This window comes from Malaya genurostris, chromosome 3 (assembly GCF_030247185.1).
Source record: "Malaya genurostris strain Urasoe2022 chromosome 3, Malgen_1.1, whole genome shotgun sequence".
In the NCBI taxonomy this organism is placed as follows: Eukaryota; Metazoa; Arthropoda; class Insecta; order Diptera; family Culicidae; genus Malaya; species Malaya genurostris.
Window position 1 is genome coordinate 72,404,824 of NC_080572.1, and position 23,250 is coordinate 72,428,073.

Genomic DNA, 23,250 nt, shown 5'->3' on the forward strand with positions numbered 1-23,250 from the left:
TGTTAGGTACGGGGTACAAATTGAGAAAATTATTTCCACGTGATGTCGCAAAACACTCTCCGCTGTATTTTAGGTAAATGACTTATTGTGAGAGAATCGATCCAAAAATCTCTAATTTTCGTGCAATAAACAAACATAAAACGATTGCATTACTGATTGTTTATTTACGTTCCAATCAGCTGATTTTGAAGTTCTGATTTAGATCTCATCAAGATGGCGTCGTGACAAGGCGGCCGTGTTGGAGCGTCTGTAGGAAAAATATTCAGATGTATGCAATATCATACCCTTGTCCCAAGGGTGTAGTTGGCTGGTTTCGAAGCTTGAAGGCTTGGATACGATTGGTAAGAAATAGGATATTGGATACAAACTGCAGTATTGGTGAGCAATGTTAGTTGTGTTTACAAAACTGAACAACATAAACTATATACGCGTCGATTGCTTACCATTTGCAAGAAATCTAATGTCTCTTTGTAACGTTTGTAGCCAATTGATACAAACATTGCATTAAGGCGGGGCTGGTAGATGGAACGATGACATCGGAACCAGAGTTGCCATTTTAAAACCTGTGTTTCAATCTGAAAAATCTGTGTACCATCTGTGTTGCACATTTTCGATCATAATCTGTGAAAAACGTTTCCAAAATCTGTCATTTTTATGAAATTTTCACAAAAATCTGTAGAAACCTGTGAATTTTGATAAAATCTGTGTTCTGTGACACAGAATCTGCGTGGAAAAATAGGCAAAAAATCTGTGGTTTTACAGAAAAGTCTGTGAATATGGTAACTCTGATCGGAACATGATTTGCTTTGTATACGAAACAGTCACCGGCATTCGATTGAGTTAACCACTTCGTATTTTTTTCGAAACGTATTATTTTGATCGAATACGAAATTTTGCATTCGGTATCTCGATCGAGTTCGAGTTTTCCATACAAAAGCATCAATCGATCGAATTACAAAATGCAAATTTTTACATTCGAACGAAGTGCGAAATAGCTCTTTGAGTCCTAGAATATATTTATTTGGATGTATAAATAAAACACATGAAAACATCTTTTTTCTGTAAATCGTTACGAGATAGTGAGGCTTGTGGACAGGTTTGTGGAGCTTCTCACTATCATTGAAGGTTACATTGTAAATTCAACTAAAATTTTAGAATCGTTATGACTCGGTACCATTCAAACATTACATCGGCTTGGATATTTCGGATATCAAATAGATTGGTATTACTGAATAAAAATAGATTGTTTTATTATCTAGATATATATACTGTTAATATGCATTCTTCATATCAGTTTCCGTTCTAATATACTTAATCAGTTGCATCAATTTGATCATCATCTACATACTGTCTCATTCTATCATTGAGTCTATCTCTCTTAGTGTTGCCACTGTTGTTTAACTTTCCTCCTCACTACCAGTTGCATGTTCGTTAGATTGTTCCGATGTGTTTGCTAATCTGGTAACGAATTCTGAAACACTATCCATACATCTATTTACAGTTAGCCAGTGCGTAAACAAACGTAATCAACTAAATATGGGAACAAGTTTGGAAGCTAGATAGAACTAAGTCTGTCTTTTGAGCTAAAGTTAAGAAAAATATCTTATCGAAAGGAAAAATGCTCACTTAAGATAGGAAAAAACTAAGAAGTTTCGTGAATTGATGGCAAATTCGTATCATGAAACATGAACAAACGTTCGCTTTGTCCATGATTGAAGAATACATTCGAAAACAATATTTACAAAATACTTACAGAAGTTTGAAGCTTAGTTTTATCTTTAAAAAGCATTGGAGCCGAAATAATTAAAACCGACCTACGACAACTTTTAAAATAACGTTATCCTCGTAAAAATATATATTTTAAAAGAAGCCGAAATCATATGTACAAATGTAGTATTTTGGAGAATTAAAAAAAAACGAAAAAAGGTTCACCAGTTTGTTAAATGCCGCATGTTAAGTATGTTTTGAGACTGACATTTTTGGGTTATTCGGATGATACTGAGGTTTTTTTGAAATAAATAATTTAAACACCAAAGAATTGAAAAATGCGTACCATGAGCTTATTGCTGCTATCTGATATAGATAAATATTTTAGCCAAGGAATTAGCTAAAATCGGTTTACTGTTGGATTGTATAGCGTATAAATTAGATTTTGGTTAAGTAGATCCTACCATATCTTAACATAAATCAATGCGAACAAAACTATATAATTATCAAACAACAACCTTCACTTAGCTGCACTTGATTAACTTTGACACGTTAGTTTTTTTTTGTTCGGTTCTAATCTACATGACATTTGAAACAGTGCAACATAACTGTTTTGTTTTCGATTCTATTCTCGATTGCACTTTTCGTTTTACGCGTATTCACAAAAATGTGTTTCTCCGCTATTACTTACTATCATTGCCGGACCAATAATGCTGTCAAAATATTTCCTGATCTACATCTTCGCCTGTATGACCGCTGTGTATTTCGCATACTGGAAATCAGTGCTTCTGATCTCCTCTACGGAGAATTACCTTCGCATTCTGTTGCTGGTGCCACAGATGCTTTCCAACTGTCATGCACCCACACCGTCCGAGTAGGATGAAATACTGCTACGGGTCGAACCGATCTGGAGCAAATCATGCGCTTGTGGCGAATGTGGCGGCATCGGTACCAGACTGTTGCCGTACAAATGTTCCATTTCTTCCTGCTGCTGTGCGAATGTTTCCTCCAAACGCTGTTGTTTAAAAAGAAGAATAGATATGACTTTAGAAATAATTCAATGGTTTATACTGCAATATGCTGTTTCAACAGAATTATATAGTTTAACAATGCACCTTTGGTCAGTTCGTAGTGATATACCATAATAAACCATCACCAAGTGCAAATCAGTGTTTATCACAACTGCACATAAGGAAAGACGAAGTGAAAAGTTCTTAGCACAAACAACAGAAAGTAGATTGATAACGACCACAACCACGCCACCGATTCACAATAGATTTTTCGATTTAACACTGATGTGTGACAGTTGAAAAAATAAACAATATAAACTTGATTCAGTATCTAAAAAGGAGTACAAGAATACATCATATTTTCAATCATATTCCATTCACATTAATTCTCTTAGTGTGTCGGTCAGTGTTACTGAGAGGAATGTAATTTCTAATAATTTAGGAAAAGTAAGTATGCGTCACATATTCGAATTTGCTGATTAGTTTTCAGTTTAAATCCTGTTCGAGAACATATTACTTGTACAACTCGAGAGTGTTCAAACCTCAAACATAGACCAGAATTGAAGACAAAGAGAAGCAGCTGTGTCTAATAGTAACGGCAATCAAAATACAACGGCTAAATCATGAGCCGGCAAATTGAACCGCGATTATTTTAAAATATTTCTAGCAGGTAACGATTTGAGTTTATATACTACCACCTAAAGGAATAAAGTTTAGAAATATATTTGCACGAATAAATTGAATTTTACAAATGAATAATCAAAATGGTCGGCTATTAGCAGTTGTGGTAGATATAAAATTCGAGTTTTGTTGCAAACGCTGCCGTTAATAAGATAATATATTTCAAAGACTGTTAAAAGTAGCGTCTGTTGCTATTCGTAGTATCCCGATTTGTCGTTGCTGTTTTAGTAAGATTTTGCATTATGCCATTTCCATGAAGGCGTTTCATCTGTATATTGAGGAAACGAGGTACATTATGTACCGAAATTAAAAGCTCAGATATAAAATCAACTGCCCTAATCTAAACAAGCTCAAAATAAAGGAGATTAAGTAAACAAATCAGTTAACAACATTGGTTGATGATGTACGATCAAAAGTTTGCAAAATCAGTTTGGATTCTTATCGACGATTATATAATCTTTTCATTGTGAATGCACATGTACTAATGAGTAAACCAGAAATATCCATCACTAACAAATGTTACGATAGCAGTGGTTCCTATTGAATTTTAGCCGGGTCCAACTTCCGGTTCCGGAAATACAGGGTAATGAGTGTTATAATTTTCAAACCATCACGTAAGGTGAAATGCAGTGGAGTGCGCGTGTCGTATCAATTATTCAAAAACTAGACAGAACTTCGAAAAACTAAAATCACTGAAGATTTCACAATTGAATTTATCCCAACTACGTATTCTTAGAATTCTGAAATGTTCCGTTCCACGGGGATGATTTTAGAATTGAAAAATAGTGTTTGAAGTAAAATTCCACAAAGAATCTGAGAAGGCAACTCAAAATTATAAAACATAAGCGAATTAACCGAAATTTGAAGAAGTTTCAAGTGAATTTCATAAACTTTTCATCATTTTCTGTATTACTTGCGCACTGCTGTTTTGTATGGTGGTGATGTGAGAAATGCACAGTGGGTTCGGGGCGTTATATCGTGAGCAAAAATTTTATATAAAAAATGACAAGAATTTATACATTGGGTTTTGTGTTGAAATGACAACGAGTTGAATACAATGAAATGGGTATTATAAGAAATCGTTCATTTTCTAAGGTAACTGACGTTCATAATGCTAGTAATGTCAAACTCTGTTCAGCTCAATGCATTGATGTTGCTTTGTTGTGTGATATCATACAATAAATATTACTTCCGGTTGTAGCAACACTAAAAAATACCTAGACAAGCTACTGAATGAAAAATCAAAAATATATACATTCACGGACAATGTATTTATTTGGAGCATTTTCGTTGTCTAGTGAATGTCCATTTGTTTCTTATTTCAACATAACGCATTTTTTTTAAATCGATAATGGAATTCGTCCACGCTCTCTCATGCGGTGAATTACTGTTTGGTACTGGTAAAGATACCGAAAATATTTGAATGTTTTCAATCGTTCTTTAGAGGGAGAATATTTGCTTGCTACTAAACTCAGGCATATACATTGTTATCATGTTAGTCAATTAAAATACATATAACCTTATTTTAGTCAATTATAAATACTAATGGTTACGAATACAATAACGATTGAATTAGCATTTAATCAAATTATGTAATATTCACAAATTCACCGAAATTATGATTTTGCTGAAAATATACTGCGTATCAGCAAAGTAGAATTCGCTGAGCATTGTGAATCTGAACGCAAACGAAATTCACAAGAAGTTCGAAAACTTACTTTCCCAAAACCTTATAGTCCAACCTCCAAAACCTTCAGTACAGTTTTCAGAGGACTTCCTAGTAAATCGTTCGGCCCTCATAGTAAACAAAGATTCGACCGCTTTCCAGAAATTATTATAAAAGTAGCTAAAACTCTCCTTGAATGTAATCCCAAGTAGCACGTTAAGTTGCAGTCCTGTATTTTTCTACTGATTGTGCAATTTATCAAATTAGTTTATATTACTATTCTAGTAACTGTTGTGTTATGGAAAAAGCGCAATTTTTCTTTGTTGTGCAACATATCTTTAAGTTCTTCCGTTGTTACGAACATTTATTCAGAATTATTGTGCAACTGATACAAAAACTCATGTATCGATCTCATTACAAATGCTGCAATTAAATCAGCGAAAAAACGATTGTGAAACTCATGAAAACTACTACGTAATGTAAACAAGAATTGAATTGATGTTTACAAAAAAAAAATAGCAAACATAATCTCTGAAGAATAAGTTTCAAATTTGATTTTCAAAACAACTGCTCGTAACACAAACATGGAACTTTAAAAATATTCTGCACATAAATAAATGGTAATACTACATATTGTAGAATTGATTTTTCATGTTTTAGTAAATAGAAAATCGACAACGAACTGCATTTTTATGGTGAAACATGTCTTTGTACGCCTGAAATTTTCAAGCGCCTTTGAATGTTCGTGTTTTGATGATTGCACATCAATTTCTATGAAAATAACAATATATTCTTTTCAATGAATATGATCGGAATAGTGTTCAAAATATGTATAAGAAAGCTATCAAACATTCATACACCTTTTCAGACGATTTTAATCATATTGATGTTTCAATTAATCTGAAAAATCTTGAAACGAATTTTTCTTCAATATTTTTCAACATGGCATCGAGGATAACAGTGTGTTGGAAAGAAAATGGTTCACCCAACGTAATGATTTATTTCACCTAAATTTAAAAAAAATATAAAAGTGTAAATATTAAGAAAGAAAAATTTTTGTTTTTATTTTTATCAAAACAGTTGTTTTTATATTTATCAAACTAGTTGACTTAAACAACAATACAGTTTAGTCATTCATCTTAGTGAACCCGACATTTGTGATACGAACTGTAGGTGTGCTTTAGTTGCAAAAACAAGTTGCTCCAGCGATAATATATAACTAAGAGAGTAACTATGATGAACTTCACTTTTCTTTCAATATCTTTAAAAAGTGATGTCAGGTCTGTTAATTTTTTCGCGAGATAAAAACCGGATACAAATTATCTCATTGTTTTTTGTTTTGATTGCATATGTAATACTGTATTTCTGGAACTTTTATGATATAATTGTTTTAGTTACTTCGTTTTCACATGACAATGTGAAAATTTTTGCTGAGCTTCTATAAATGCTAGTGCAACGTGGGCAAGTTTGTGATTTGCTGCACAATTGTTTCAGATGTACCTTAAATTGTGCTATAGTGATTTTTTGGGTAGTATTGTAAAACTTAACAGTGATAAGTTACACAACCGATTTCAATATATTTGAAAATCTTTCTGAACTTATCTAACATAAAAAACAATACTAAAACAATTGTAGAACCTCTTGAAATTTCAATAAGTTTCATTTGCTACTTGGGATCCTTCCTTCGATATCAAACTCAGCCGCCTCAAAATTCGTCTAAGAATTGCTTATTTCTTCAGTAGGAGCCGCCAGTCAACAAATCTCTAAAAGTCTAGTGAAAGAATTCAAAAATATGCCGAAAAAGAAGATCAGTTCCATCAGATACGCAAGAGTTCACTACTCAACTTCAGAACTCAGGTGAACTTAAATATGACGAAATAATGGTATGTCTTGATGTAACCGCCTTATTTCCAAGTATATAAGTGAAGGATTCTATCGACCTGTTGGATTATTGGTTATTTCAACAAAAACGTAGTAGTTTGTGGAAAAACAAAGTAAAGTCTTAACTTAACCTAACTCGGCTTTGTATGGATGTGAATAATTATTCAGGGGTGTATTTTACAAGCAATTACAAGAGGCACCAATTGGTAATCCGCTCATTTTTATGTGAGTTATTCATGACAAACCCCGAAGATCTCTGAAAAAACAGGGATTATAACCTAATTTCTGGTGGAGACACGTTGATGATATAGTTTGCATCATCAAACTTAAGGACCGCGCAACGAATCAAAACTTCCCTTTTTGCCTTTCTCATATAGAAAGGCTACGCAATCACTGTGAAAACCGACTTTTTAACCGAGGCCCGGAGCGCCGAATGTCATATACCACTCGACTCAGCTCGTCTCTATCTCTCTCTCTCTCTCTGTTTGTGTGTGTGTATGTGTGTATGTATGTAACAAAAATATGAACTCACTTTTCTCGGAGACGGCTGAGCCGATTTTCACAAACTAAGATTCAAATGGAAGGTCTCATGGTCCCATAGCCTGCTATTGAATTTCATCCCGATCTGACTTCCGGTTCCGGAGTTACATGGTAATATGTGAAAATTAGAGAAAAAGTGTGCACTCATTTTTCTCTGAAACGGCTCAACCGATTTTTACAAACTAAGATTCAAATGAAAGGTCTCATAGCACTACTGGTCCCCCCAATTCCTGTTCCGGAAGCATCGAAAGTGGTGAAGGAAAACTCCCAAAATAGAACTCACTTCCATTTCTCTGCGATACTTGAACCGATTTTCACAAATCATGATTTGAATTGAAGCTCATATTATCTTTAAAAATAATGTGAAATTTCATCTGGATCCGACTTCCGCTTCCGCAGTTACAGGGCGATTAGTGTCAAAGTTTTCAAATCGTCATATAGATTGACAATATGTACAACACCGAAAGAAGACGAAAACACAAAACAAACGACGCGTGCTTTGTTTTATTTCGTACACGCTATGAAGGAATCGAAACGGTTACGGATGTCTGCAAATGGTGTGTGATATTGGTAAAAGACGGTGCTGCGGTTGATAAAAATTTTAGCTATTCTATGATAAGTGCGATTGAAGGAAAAAACGAATGTCATTGAATTCAAATTTGTTTGGAAAAATATGCAATTTTCACAGCCAATAAATAGTGCAGTAATACCGTCCCGTGGTGTAATGATGTCAATAATAATAATAAAAGTAATAATCCTACTACATGTTTTATGCTACTGATTCATGCTGTTCAGCTTGACTTACATATGCAGAAGTAACAGAATCGCAGGTTCGCTTCGTTTGTGAGATTTCGTTTAATTGGTTTAATCGAAATAGAGCTCTAGTCTGTTCCAATTTGAAGGTCATATTTGTTGCTGGAAAACAAGTCTACTACCTGCTATTCCGGTCATCTGAATCCGGTTTTGGAAAAATTGGAAATGGTGTTTTAAAATTGCAAAAGGGTCTCACTCGCTTTCATTCAAGATGGCCATATCGATTTTCACAAACTTATAGGTTCAAAGGAAAAGTCTTACAATTTCATACGGAATTCCTAAATTTGTTGTAGATACTACTTCCGGTTCCGGAACTAGAGGGTAAACAAGATTTGTAGAGTTTGTTAGATTTGGTCCGAACAAACTTTCCTATTTCTATTCAATGAACAGTTGTTTTAGCGAATTCCACAGTAATATTTATGATGTTATGAGTAATATCAATATGAGAAAGGCATCATTACACCACTAGGTGGAATCAAACAGGTTTTTACCTTTTCGGTCAAACTTTAGAAAAAATTTCCGAGGCCCGGAGGGCCGAATGTCATATACCAATCGATTCAGCTCGACGAACTGAGCAAACGTCCGTGTGTGTGTGTGTGTGTGTATGTGTGTGTGTCCGTATGTGTGTTGTCAACTAAGAGGTCAAGATCTCAGAGATGGCTGGACCGATTTTGATCAAACTAGTCGAAAATGAAAGGTCTCCCCGTCACCCTGAACGCTATTGAATGGTTTTAATATCGGATGTTTACTTTTTGAGTTGTACGAAGTTTTATGTCAAAATTTTCAGTTTTTTTACAGTATCTGTCACACTTGACCTTGAAAACAGAGTATATTTTTGGACTTAGATTCCGCACGGTAATACCTATCCAACAAGCCATAGATTGTTTAAATCCGTCCATTTTTAACGGAGATATCGAGATTTTCGTGTAAGCGACTTTTTCCCCTATTCCAGCAGTAGAAGTTTTAAGCGCTGTCTGGCAAAGAAATGCTTGGGAGCAACATAAAACACCATTTTTTATACTGTTACATACATTTGTTTCTAAGTATCCAAAAGACTGTGTGACTCTCAATTTTTTTCGGAGATGACTCAACCGTTTTCTACAAACTCAGATTCATATGAAAAGTCGTATACTCCCAAACAAGGTTCCTGAATTATGTTTGGTTCCGACCTCTGGTTCCGGAACTAAAGGATGATATGTGAAACGAAATTAAAACTGTGTAACTCATTTTTCTCGTAGATGGCTGAACCGATCTAAGATTCAAATGAAATCTAAGAATCATCTAAGATTCAAATGAAAAGTTTTAAGATTCTATAAAACATCTTGTTTTTCAGTCAGATCCAACTTCCGGTTTCTGGGAAACAGGGTGATTAATTTAAAAATGTCTATTTCACATAAATTAATCAGGTTTATCGGGTTAGCAGATTTGGATAATCGATAACCAAATAAACTTATTTCATTTTTGGTTGTATTCAGTTTTCGTTTCGAAAGGCACCCAATAATTTAATTCGCACTACGATTCCTCAAAGATGTCTACACTGATTTTTAAACATTTTTAAACAAATGTGTACTATACAGCTACTCAGGTGAATTTGTCTGACTTCGGCTACACCGAATTTCGAGTTCCGGTTCCAGTATCGAATCGTTTCTTAAAGCTCAATCGTTTTCTCAAAAAAAGCCTAATCGAATTTCAGAAACAAAAGTTCAAATTAAAATAAATCCAATTTTATCCAATTCTGACTTCCGATTCTGGAATTACAGGATGATGAATTTAAAAAATTCAAACCGATATAGAAGATGACAATCCCGAAAAGCTTTAAAGTTGAACTCAAAAATATTGCAATTTATTCGTCATATGGCCATACGAATCGGTTTGGGTTAAGCTGGTTCCTGAATACCGGCTCTGGAAGTACCTTAAATTACCCTAAACTCTAAAGTGGAAATTACTTCGACATATCCTGGAATGTTTAATCGATTGTTACACTTTTAGATTCAAATTTGATCCGATTTGCAGTTTCGACATTACAGTAATGAGTGATTAAAATCTCAAATTACCACTTGTCGTTTTAGACGGACATTGGAATAATGACATGAAAACTGAAACACCGAAGAATATTCATGCAAAAAACACATGCGGATTGATAAAAAAAGGTATCATCTCACTGCTAGGTGGATTAAACACGTTTTTCTAAATGGAATTACCTGCTACAAAATTAACGAGTGAATCGGATTTATACAAAACAGTTAATTCATTGTAGTGATATATTTTATAAATTAAATCACATCATTTTAAATCACCAAACAAATATCAACAGATTTACCGCGCGTCTTGATTGTTTGTTATTTCCACTTTATTATTTACCACGATAAATATTAATTTATCAAACTAACAAGTATCTATGTTATCTCTGTTGTTATTGTTATCTTTGCAATAGTTTTATCATTCAATTTATAATCGTGGAAGACAAGCAATAACCAAAAATACCAAAACAAAACTTTTCTCAGAATCTGATCGGTTTAGTTTAATGAAGAGATAATTTAGATAATAATTGAAGAGAAAAAGACACTCCTGAAATTGTCGCCTTTTATGACATGGAGGCAGGAACAAAGTGGATCTATTCTTGGTTAAATTTGTTTCCGCCGGATTCCACACGGCATCTAGGCTGGTGCTGTCCGGAGAAAGATAATAGGTACTATCAATCTACTAGTGGACCCCAGCCCTTTCAGTAGTACTAATTACCAATTGAAAACTTTACTAGGATCATATTGAAAAAATGAAAAAATCAGGGATAAACAAAATTTCGTGTTCTGGTGTTTGGAACACATAGCAGAAATAGGGAAAGCATCCAAGGAATTGGAAAAAGGATTACCACATCATTGAACTTTTCCATTGCACCATTTAATGACATTTAAATCTTAAGACCAATTTCTAACTCATGGATACGACCGAAAGTTGGGGAATTTTTAAAAATAATTCCACTTTTTTACTAAACCGAGACCAAGGAAATAAGTCGTCCTGGCTTTTTAGGTTACTACCCACACACAGGGGACAAACACCTATGCTTGCAGTCGGTGTTGAACAGTCGTTCGCACCGCACGCGTATAGCTCTTGGCTCCTGGAATTTTTTTCTGGCTACCTAGAGTTTCATTGATTCAAGGCTTCAGTCTTTTTCAAGGCTACCTGAATCACTAACTAAGTGACTAAGTGATACAAAGAGTGATATTAGAGTGACTAAGAAATTAATCAGCCTTTTTTAAGGCTAGCTAGGAGTCTAATCGAAGACTAATTAAGCCTAGTTAATTTAATTTAAAATTTCATTAATTTCAAAAATGCCTGCGTCCAACCGGAAAGGCAACAAGCCTAAGGCTAAAAATAATTCAATACGGAATAAATCACAATCCGTTATTCAACATTTTTCTAATAACATTCACGATCTTATAGAATCTGAATGTAAAAATAAAAGACAACGGACGGATTTCCCTTCCGTTGATTCTATGCCGTCTAACAATATTTACGAGATTCTTCCTGAATCCGATTGTAGCGACATAGAAGAAAATTCTTCAAAAATTCCCAAAATTGACGCTTGTCGTTCTGGGAAGAAACATCAATCTATGCCACCAGTGACGGTGATGATTTCCGACTTCAAAGCATTCCGTACTGAGCTTTCTACTTTTCTCCCGGAAGTAAAAGTCTCATTTCAAATCGGACGAAGAGGAGAATGTCGAGTCTTGGTTGATGGATTGGAAGATTACGAACGCCTTATTCGATATTTGTCCGAGAAACTTCATAAATTTTATTCATATGATATAAAATCAGACAGACCCTTCAAGGCTGTCTTGAAAGGATTATCAAATGATCAAAGTATTGATGAAATTAAAAATGAACTAAATAATTGCTTGGTTTTGCCCCTTCCCAAGTAATACTTATGAAAAAAAGAGCGAATGGTACTTCTAAACCACGCTCTGGAATTTCCCATGAACTTTACCTAATACACTTCAATCGAAGTGATGTAAACAATTTGAAAACTTTAGAAAAAGTACGTTTCATTTCCCACATTAAAATTCATTGGGAACATTATAAACGGCATAATCGTATTGCAAACTTAACGCAATGTCGTCGTTGCCAAGGCTTCGGTCATGGAACCAAAAATTGTCATATGGATATACGGTGTTTGAATTGTGGTAAATCGCATTCGAAAGACGATTGTCCAACGAATGAAACCACTGATAAATTTTCATGTTCAAATTGCAATGGAAATCATAAATCCAATTATTTGAAATGTCCTGTCAGGGAAAAAATTTTAAACGCTCGTTCGCTTCGACAACAAGTCAAATCAACGACCTTAAATTTACAGAACATACCTGAAAATCAAAAAACCGTTACAAATGCCACGCCTAATTCGGCACTGATTTCTTCGAAACAAAAAACAGGTACGCCTGCCAATTCGTCTTCTAACGAAAACAATTTATTGACAGGTAGATCGACCTCGTCATCATCTTCTTCTAATGTCAGTTATGCTGGTATATTAGGTAGAAATCTATCACCTATTTCTTCTAATGTAAATAATCAAAACACAGGACCGCCTTGCAGTTCTTCTTCTAACGAAAACAATTTATTAATAGGTAGACCGGCCAAATCATCTTCTTCTAATGGCAGTCTACCTACAAATATTCCTTCAATGCCATTCGCTTCTTTAAATGAAGTCGATTTAGGCGATATAACTGAAAATAAAATGATCTACCTACAAGATCAACTTTTTCAAATGATCATCCAAATGAATTCAACTTCATCACTTTTTGAAGCATTTCAAATCGGATGGAAATTTGCAAATAATATTATAATGAATTTAAAATTTAACAGTGATGTTAAATAATTATTTGAATATTTTAAATTGGAATGCTCGATCTTTGAAATCGAGTGAAGATGAATTTTATAATTTTCTCAAAGTTCACAAAATTCATATTGCCATTGTGACAGAAACTTTTCTTAAACCAAATGTCAAATTGAAAAGTAATCCACATTATGTGGTTCATCGATTTGACAGGTTTACTGGAATGGGTGGTGGAGTTGCCATTTTTGTCCAACGGCAAATTAAACATCGAATTTTACCTTCTTTCAATACTAAAGTTATTGAAAGCTTGGGAATCGAAGTTGAAACCATTCATGGAATTTATTTCATCGCTGGAGCATATTTGCCATTCCAATGCACCGGCGAACAATTAAATTTCTTTAAAGGCGATTTGCAAAAACTTACAAGATATCGATCGAAATTTTTCGTAATAGGGGACTTAAATGCTAAGCATGTCCAGTGGAATTGTAGGCAAAATAACAGTAATGGTAAAATACTTCATAATCAACTCTCAGCTGGTTACTTCACAGTTCTTCATCCCAGTAATCCTACTTGTTTCTCTTCCGTGAAAAATCCGTCTACAATTGATCTGGTTCTAACAGATCAAAGTAACAGATTGTAGTGAACCGATTACTCATGCTGACTTTGACTCAGATCATCTTCCAGTAACATTCAGACTTTCCAACGAAGCTATAATTAATCCAATTAGTTCTATTTTCAACTATCATAGAGCTAATTGGTTGGATTACAGATCTCACATTGAAAATCATGTGGATCATGAAACTATTTTAGAAAATTCTGCGGACATCGACACAGCAATTGACAATTTGAATCACTATATTATCGAAGCTAGAAATCTTTCAGTTCCCAAAGCTCAAACTAAATTAAATTCTCCTATCATCGATGACAATCTTCAACTGCTCATTCGGTTGAAGAATGTTCGTCGACGACAATATCAACGTTCTCGTGATCCAGCTATGAAAAACATAGTTAAGGATTTACAAAAAGAAATTAAACATAGATTTACTCTTTTGCGAAATGAAAATTTCGCTAAAGAAGTTGAACAAATTAAACCATATTCTAAACCTTTCTGGAAACTTTCTAAGGTTCTTAAGAAACCTCAGAAACCAATTCCTGCTCTCAAGGAAGGAAATCAAATACTTCTTACAAATGGTGAAAAAGCTCAAAAACTTGCTCAGCAGTTCGAGAGTGTTCACAATTTCAATTTAAACGTTGTGAGTCCTATTGAAAATGAAGTCTCACTGAAATATGATCATATTTCAACCCAAGTGTTGTCACACGATGACATTATTGAGACGAATTTTGATGAAATTAAATCAATTATTAGGAAACTCAAAAACATGAAGGCTCCTGGTAATGATGAAATTTTTAATATTCTTATTAAAAATCTTCCCGATGTTGCCTTGAGACTCCTGGTTAAAATTTTCAACAAGTGTTTTTCATTAGCTTACTTCCCAAAAAGATGGAAAAACGCTAAAGTAATTCCTATCCTAAAACCTGATAAAAACCCAGCAGAAACATCAAGTTATCGCCCAATTAGCTTACTTTCTTCTATCAGTAAACTTTTTGAAAAAATTATCTTGTTGAGAATGATGACTCATATAAATGAGAATTCAATTTTTTTACCAGAGCAGTTTGGATTTCGTCATGAACATTCAACTACTCATCAACTTGTCAGAGTAACGAACATGCTAAAATCAAATAAATCTTCTGGGTTATCCACTGGAGTTGCTCTTCTAGACATAGAAAAAGCATTCGACAGTGTTTGGCACAAAGGTTTAATAGCAAAAATGTCCGATTTCCAGTTTCCTATTTATTTGATCAAAATGATTCAAAATTATTTAACTGATCGTACTCTTCAGGTTAGCTATCAGAACTGTAAATCTGAATTGCTACCCGTACGAGCCGGTGTTCCGCAGGGTTCGAGCGTAGCTCCAATCTTGTATAATATTTTCACTTCTGATCTTCCAAATCTACCCGTTGGTTGTCAGAAATCGCTATTCTGTGACGACACAAGTCTGTTAGCCACAGGTAGAAATCTAAGAGTGATCTGCAGTCGCCTACAAAGAAGTTTAAATATTTTCAGTGATTATCTGTCAAAATGGAAAATTAAACCAAATGCAGCAAAAACGCAATTAATTATCTTTCCTCATAAGCCAAGAGCTTCTTTTCTTAAACCAACCAATAATCACATTCTCAAATTGAATGGCTTGGAATTGACATGGTCTGATCAAGCTAAATACTTAGGTTTAACGTATGACAAAAAACTCACTTTCAAGGATCACATTGAAGGAATCCAGGCAAAGTGTAATAAATATATTAAATGTTTATATCCTCTTATAAACAGAAATTCTAAGCTCTGTCTAAAAAACAAACTGTTAATTTATAAACAAATTTTCAGACCAGCCATGCTTTATGCGGTACCAATTTGGTCAAGTTGTTGTTCCACCAGGAAGAAAACGCTTCAAAGGATTCAGAATAAAATTCTGAAAATGATTTTGAAGCGTCCTCCCTGGTTTAGCACAAATGAGTTACACAGACTCACAAATATAGAACCATTAGATGTAATGTCACATAATATTATAAGCAAATTCCGACAAAAATCGATGCAATCTTCAATTGAATCGATTCGCTCTCTGTATTAGTTAGTAAGTTAGTATATAAGTTCCTTTTCCCCATTACACAATACAAGTAGGTTTAGAATTTTCCCTACACAAAAATCTCAGAATTGCGGAAGCAAATAATGTCCTTATGGTAATAACCAAATCATGTATATAATAGGGCTGAAAAGTCACCACTTGTGGCTGAACACCCAATTTAAATCTTAATAATTTAATTTTAACTCATATTCCAATGAATAGTTATTTAAAAAAAAAAAAAAAAACCTATGCTTGCTGATAGGAATCTTCTACCTACTACCGTTTCAGGAACAGCATTGCAGCATTCTTTCAATAGACTTAGAACCTGATACACTGATGATGAATACGTAAAGTATTCGAAATAAGTATTTGTGATGTAACGTTTGTTATACATTTTCAAAGTGTTGTTGTGTATAGTGACGTGTAAAAAACTCACTAAAACTTATTGATTTTCCCAGAAATCGATATCCCGACAATAACATATATGGTTAACTTTCAAGTATTTTCAACTTAGTTATCAAACTAGTCACATTTCTTACACAATCGTTGAACGTTCAAAAACCTATACGAAGAAAGATTTTAGAACTGATGAAATTTTAATTATTTCAAAACTGATTGAGTAAATTTTCATGAACGTTCAAATAACGGTTTTTTCGAACAAAAAAATAGAACAATTCATTTCAATAGCAATCAATTATAGTTAAGTTAGTTCTCCTAATACTTGTTGATCATTTATTTACAACATTTTTACCGGATAGTTTTGATTATCCGGTGTGTGTTACTCTTAATGAGTAAAAATAAAACAACGAATGCTGAAACAATAAAGTTTTTTATATGTGACACACATCATAGAAAGCTTAAAAATCGATCATTATCGATAGGTGTGTTCACGATTGAAGGCGAACTGAACCAATAGATCACTACAACCTTATTAAAATACAGTATCTGTATAAACCTTGTAGAACGCAAAACAATTGAACGTTACAACGTAAAATGCATCTACAGTCGCCTCATGTACGACGCCTTTGACAATATTGATAAAATCAGCTTTGAATTATCAGTGAACTTGAATTTTAAAGAACCTGTAACACATAAGCAGTAACGCGAAGCCGCCGTTGGGTATAAAGTGTAAATCTTACTAGCAGCTCTTATTAAAACCCGATAAACACTCTGCAGTGAATGAATAAGTTGTAGGGTGTGGAGACCAGGAAAGTGAGCTAAACTGGCGAATGGAGAGCGACCCGTCGCATTGATGTTGATGACAAATGGCTTAGTGAAGTGGTTTATCTATTGCTGGTTACAAAAGAGTTGTAGTGTGATACACTTTTTATTCGAGCCATCATTTGGTTTTTATTTTCAACAACACTGGTTTACCTACAAAGCTACTAACGTGTTGATGTAATTGTATCAAAATGAAATAGACATTTTTAGTGGGTACAGGATAGGATGAAATGGATATTGTTTACTGTTCTACTTTCCACTTCATCGAATTTCAAATACTGCACATTTTGCACACGAATTCTGTCTCGAGAGTGCTTCTCATGGATAAACAGGATATATTACATTGGAGGAAAGGATAATATAATTGATCGAACACGGAAAACTTAGAAGTCTTCAACACAGATTGATCATTCTAACGAACCGGCAATATACCACGCACCAATGCTGGCTGCATCCTGAATGATACCGTTCTCGTGTCACGAGACGCACCCGAGCAACGTGATTGGCAGTCGCGTACAATCAGTCCTGAAATGTCTTCGCGATCAGATCGTCATCATGTCTACGCAGTGTTGGGGTATCTCGGCAGTATTTATATTCTGTTGTGCTCTCTTTCCGGCACTGTAGATTCTGGTAAAGTGTTCAATTATTGTCAAGCGGGACTGTGTACATCCGGAACACGACATGTTGCATGCAATGGACACAGGTTCGGAAGCAACTGCACAAGGCCGATGCTGATAAAAATGTCGCCCAAATATGTCAATCTCATTCTGAACTATCATAATGCCAAACGGAACCATCTGGCATGCGGATCGATGCGACGATATGGGTCGGCAAGTTCTATGCAGAAGTTGGTATGTTTTACAATAAAATATAATGTTCGTTTCGACACAAAATCTGAAAGTTTCCTCTCAGCACTGGAACGATGAATTGGCTCTGTTGGCGGAATATAATGCTAAAAGCTGCGATTTTGCACATGATGAGTGCCACAATACTATCAAATACCGATACACCGGACAAAGCATTGGAATGAAGTGGTTTCACGGATTAAACTATACGACAACCCGAGTTGTTCGGGACATTCTACGAAACTGGTATTTGGAACACAAGTTAGCCAAACAGCGAGACCTGGATCGATTCATGTTTGGTCCTCACGCGTAAGTCCAACCTTATACAGAATGTCGACTATGCTAGGATCATATACGTGTCACTTTCCCAGGTTCGAAATCGGACACTTCACACAGATGGTCCACGCCGATACTACCGAGCTCGGATGTGCACTAGTTCGCTTTTTGAAGCGGACGAAAAACATTTCCTTTGTCCACTTCTATTTGGTGTGCAACTATTCCGAAGGTAACCTCGTCGATCGGCCAGTTTATCGACAAGGGAAGCGGTGCAGTCGATGTAAACATGGATGCACTGGGGCAAAATTTCGCTGTCTATGTCGTGGATAGACTCAATAGAAAGGATTACCCTTTTCTACGATATCTCCTTTAAGCTCTCTAACCATACGCATGTTTCCGTGTTCCAGAACGTGCGACAAGTAAAGAAACTGAATGATATAGTACCGATGAGCAATAAAAATTGAAATTAAATGTAAACACGCCTTTTAACTAAATGCATTCAAAGAACGCTGATCAATATTTCCTCTGTCCTGCATAAGTTACTAATGGGCGTACGTGATCGCTTTCAGAAATCAAACCTTTTAGTCATTGAGCTACAAGACTAGCCTAGGTAAGTCACAGCTCGATGGTACAAGTGATAGGTGCAGGTTCAGTCAGAAAAGTGACGACACCAGTTGATTTTTTCCATGATGTCCGGGTTAACAGAACCATATTACAAGAGGAAAGTTTGTGTAAAAAATCAAAACTAATTCGAGCCACAGATAAACAAAACCAATAATGTTTGTACGTTTGTTTATTAAATATCACCAGTATTGCTCTAAAGTTAGCTAACAAAGCTATACCAATGACATGTTTCACTTCATTCGATTGTTTTACAACTTACAAGTATCAAATAAAACAAGTGCTTATCTTTTACCTTCGAGCAGTCGCTCTCAGTCTTACGAAATCATATTTGAGTGCAAGGTTACCCATAAAAAAATTCCGTTATCTAGAGCCTTCGATTTAAGTGTTTTCAATCAAAGGACCTATTTGTTTACTTTCTCTTTCAATTATATCTGCGTTAATATACGAAAACTTCATGTCATGTTACACGCGGGTCCGGTTTGTGGAATTCGTTGGTCACCAAATTTACATTTCCAACTTAACGATACCGAAAATTTATTGATTCCAGTCGTCTTAGAAATGTATGAAACGTCGAGATGCGGTGTTATTAAAAAAAATCATAGACATCGACTCTGGGTCTTAGAAAATTTTTGATATTCACCCTTATTCTTGTTCACGGCCGTATGCGATACGTTCAAAAATATGTCAAATTCGTATTAGTGATTACGTTCGATTCAATCGCAATTTCTATAACATCGTACATACATAAGAACAGCGCCAATCTTACTCTAAACCATCAGATTTGGTACAGACTTATGTTGTAATGAAAAATGTTTGATCTCATTTGTTATTTAGCTTGTATTTCGCTATTTTTGTATCATCAATATCAGCCCCGTGCGCAGGGGGGGTTTCGGGGGGTTTTAACCCCCCTCCCATGAAGAATTTTTTTTAAATTAAGTTTCATGAACAATGGAGTACTTATTATGTTAAAGTGCAAATAACTTGACAATTCATACTACGTTTTCAGAATTTATTTACAGTTTCAATATTGTGAATGACCCCCTCCCCCTTTAATGATTTCTGCGCACGAGCCTGTCAGACTTCGTTTTACATTGTCAATATAGTGGATGAGGCGCCTTTTCGCCTTTTGGACACCCACCTCTCCCTTTAAAAACCAACCCCCCCCCCATGGATGATTCCTGCGCACGGGCCTGATCAATATTGTTTACGTCCGTGTCGACCATTTGACGAACACATACTTTCGAACGAATACGAACAAGCCATTCTTGTTTTCACTCGAATATGTACGAACGTGATTCATGTACAAAAGAAACACCGGCACCGCAGGTAGTTTACTCTAAAGATTCCAAGCATCAAAGTTACACATGCTTCATAATAGATAAATATCGTACTCAAAATCAATTTTATTCGAGTCAATCAAAAAAGAAAATGAAATTTCACCACAGACTAACAGACAGGACACTCAAATTGGATTCTTTAATATTTTCAACGTTAATTTCGGATATTCCTAATACGTAATATGTTACCTTATCGAAAACATCCAGTCTGTCATATAGATTGTTTTATTTTTTTTTCATTTACCAACAGAGTTGCCATTCATACAGAATTATCTGTAATGTATTGATTTGTATACGTCCATGCGAATTTCATGCAGGATACAGATTTGATACATATTTCCAAAATTATCTATATAGTTGTGCCCACTTCTCATTCTCCAACGCAATATAAAATCGAACCCATGTTTGATTACGATATTTACCTTATGATCAAAAAAGAACCGGAATTTTCATTTTAAAATTCCCGCGCTTGTCCAATCGGTAAACTTTTATTCTCTCAACGTTGGCAACACTTTTATACACATTCTGTCAAATTTTGACGCATATCGTACGATTGGTTTTTGTTTGGCGTCTATACAAAGAAGTTGAAAAATTATCGTGTGGCGATTTTTATAATGGATGAAAATTTAGAACGTACGTGCATCAAATTTTGTGTTGCTAATGGTTTTAAGTGATCCGAAACGTTGAAAATGTTAGAAAAGGCCTTTGGTGAATCGTGTCTAGGAAAAACACAGGCATACGAGTGGTATAAACGCTTCAAAGGTGGTCGTACAAGCTTGGATCATGATAAGATCCCTGGCCGCCCAACAACATCTGTTACCGAAGAAAACATTGAATCGGCGAAGCAAATCGTGTTGCAAAATCGTTATGTACCGATTAGAGAGATTGCTGTGTTGTTGGGCATCTCTTATGGATCAGCCGAACACATTTTAACTGATGTTTTGGGTTCGAAACGCGTCGCTTCTCGGCTGGTGCCAAAAAAGCTTAATTTCAGCGTTGGTCGTGTCGCAGTTTTTGGCAAAAAACTCAACCAATATCATCAACCAAGCACCGTACTCTCCAGATATGGCCCCGTGTGACTTTTTCCTCTTCCCCAGACTCAAATTGTCATTGCGGGGAACGCGTTTTGAGTCCATAGAGACCATAAAAGAGAATTCGCTGCGTGAACTAAAGGCCATACCTTCGGCGGCCTATAAAACTTGTATGGAAAATTGGATCAAGCGTTGGCATGCATGTATTGTCGCAGGAGGAGAGTACTTTGAAGACGATAACAAAGAAATTTATTAAAAATTGAAATTTTGCGTTTTTAATAAAATTCCGGTTCTTTTTTGATCATAAGGTACTTGCTTCTGGTCGGCCGCCACTTAAATTCGGGTGAAAATTACCAACACAATCAAACATAGTCCATATGAACAACGTTGAGAAAAATGAATGGTTATCTTCCACCATCGCTTAAAAAGTTGAAGATATTATCAACGTAATCCTATAATTTATTGCGACAATTCATTTTCAAGTATTTTACATAGCTTGATGAAATCAGTCATCCCTGTCAGCAGCTGATCGGTGTTGACAAACGAGGGGGATCCAACTAGCAAAAAAAACTTTCACATAACACAATGGGTGTACCGATAGTAAATAGTTCGCACAGTTCAAATTATTACATTGATAAAATTATGCATTTAATTTAAAATAAAACATGTTCAACAATCGTGTTTTTTTTTCAATAAAGTAGCTAATATACATGATTAAATTTGGTGCGTAAAAACTTGGAACCGCGCATATATTCGAATGCTCGCCAGAAAAAATCAAGCCTTTTACTATACCTGGCTATGCTTTCTAAATGTTTTATTAAAAAAATATGTATCATTTAATTGCAAATCACCTTCACATTCGGAAAGAAAGTTGTTAGAAAACGGTGAACCTGTTTTTAATGTATTCAAACGGTTGATTCGCAACATTGAATTTACGAATCCAAACCACGGCATTTCATCTATTCGTCTGTAAACGAGAATGGTACTTTTCGTTCGTACGAATTATATTCGAATACACGTACACTATGGGACTCCGAGGCTCCGTTCGAAAGTCGGTTTTTCCAGCAATTCTAATACCTTTCTATAGATAAAGGCAAAAACCCTTCTTAGTCCACTTAGTGGAATTTTCATATATCTTGAAAAATCACCATAGGGGAGAGTACAGGAAATTTTCGAAATGGAAAAAAAATTTTTGATGCCAAAAGGCTTAGAATTGCATAAAACGTCGAGATTTAGTGTCATCTCGAAAAAAAGTCCCTGAAAGATGATTTCTTAAAAAAAAAAATTTTTTTTAGATGACACTAAATTTTGATGTTTTATGCAGTTTTAAGAGTTTCGGCATCAAAAAAAATTTCGATTTTGGAAATTTCATGTACTCCCCCCTATGGTGCTTTTTCAACATCGAACATTTTCAAACCTTAACCGCCGAGCAGCACCTCTTACCCATGTCCGATTTCGCTTAAATTTTGCATGAAGACTTTTTTCGAGGTGCTTAAACTTTTGAGCACTAGAGCTTAACGAAAATAGAGGTGATCCCAAAATATTGGCACCCTTATATATGTAAGAGCGGTAAAAATCAACGTGTTTTGTCGGTTACGTCACCTATACCATCATATATCTGGAACTAAAAGTCACAACCATTTGATTTTCGAACTTGATCAATGGCCCGACAGTAGCTTTCAAACGAGTCCAAGTTTGTTAAAATCGGTTTATCCATCTCTGAGAAAATTGAGTGCGTAAAAAAACAACGCTTTTTGTCTGTTACGTCACTTATACAATCATGTCTCCGGAACCAAAAGTCACACCCATTTGATCTTGGAACTTGATCAATGGCCCGACAGTAGCTTTCAAACGAGCCCAAGTTTGTTTAAATCGGTTCAGCCATCTCTGAAAAAATTGAGCGCGTAAAAATACAACGCTTTTTGTCTGTTACGTCACTTATACAATCATATCTCCGGAACCAAAAGTCACAGCCATTTTATCTTCGAACTTGATCAAAGACCCGACAGTAGCTTTCAAACGAGCCCAAGTTTGTTAAAATCGGTTCAGCCATCTCTGAGAAAAGTGCGCACACACACACGCGCGCACTAACACACACACACACACACA

At 35.1% G+C, this 23,250-nt stretch overlaps 2 protein-coding genes across 13 annotated transcripts in view; one reads left to right on the forward strand and one right to left on the reverse strand.

The window, feature by feature from the left end:
• Positions 1-1,225: 1,225 nt before the first annotated feature.
• Positions 1,226-23,250, reverse strand: part of LOC131438963 (serine/threonine-protein kinase 10) — a 90,430-nt gene continuing 68,405 nt past the window's right edge. For 10 of the 12 annotated variants that reach the window (XR_009231024.1, XR_009231029.1, XR_009231028.1 and 7 more), the window contains one exon: positions 2,587-2,722. Coding sequence is in view for 2 of the 12 variants with exons in the window: in XM_058609402.1 (XP_058465385.1) it covers positions 2,561-2,722 (162 nt within the window). In the remaining 10 variants the exon portion in view is untranslated. Of the gene's footprint in view, positions 2,723-23,250 lie in introns of all 12 variants that reach the window. The other 2 variants (XM_058609402.1, XM_058609401.1) reach the window with 1 other exon arrangement.
• Positions 17,029-18,620, forward strand: LOC131438964 (antigen 5 like allergen Cul n 1-like). Its single transcript, XM_058609403.1, has 3 exons — positions 17,029-17,879; positions 17,941-18,182; positions 18,245-18,620. Exons 1-3 carry the CDS (start codon positions 17,559-17,561, stop codon positions 18,477-18,479), a joined length of 798 nt encoding a protein of 265 aa, XP_058465386.1. The 5' UTR covers positions 17,029-17,558; the 3' UTR covers positions 18,480-18,620.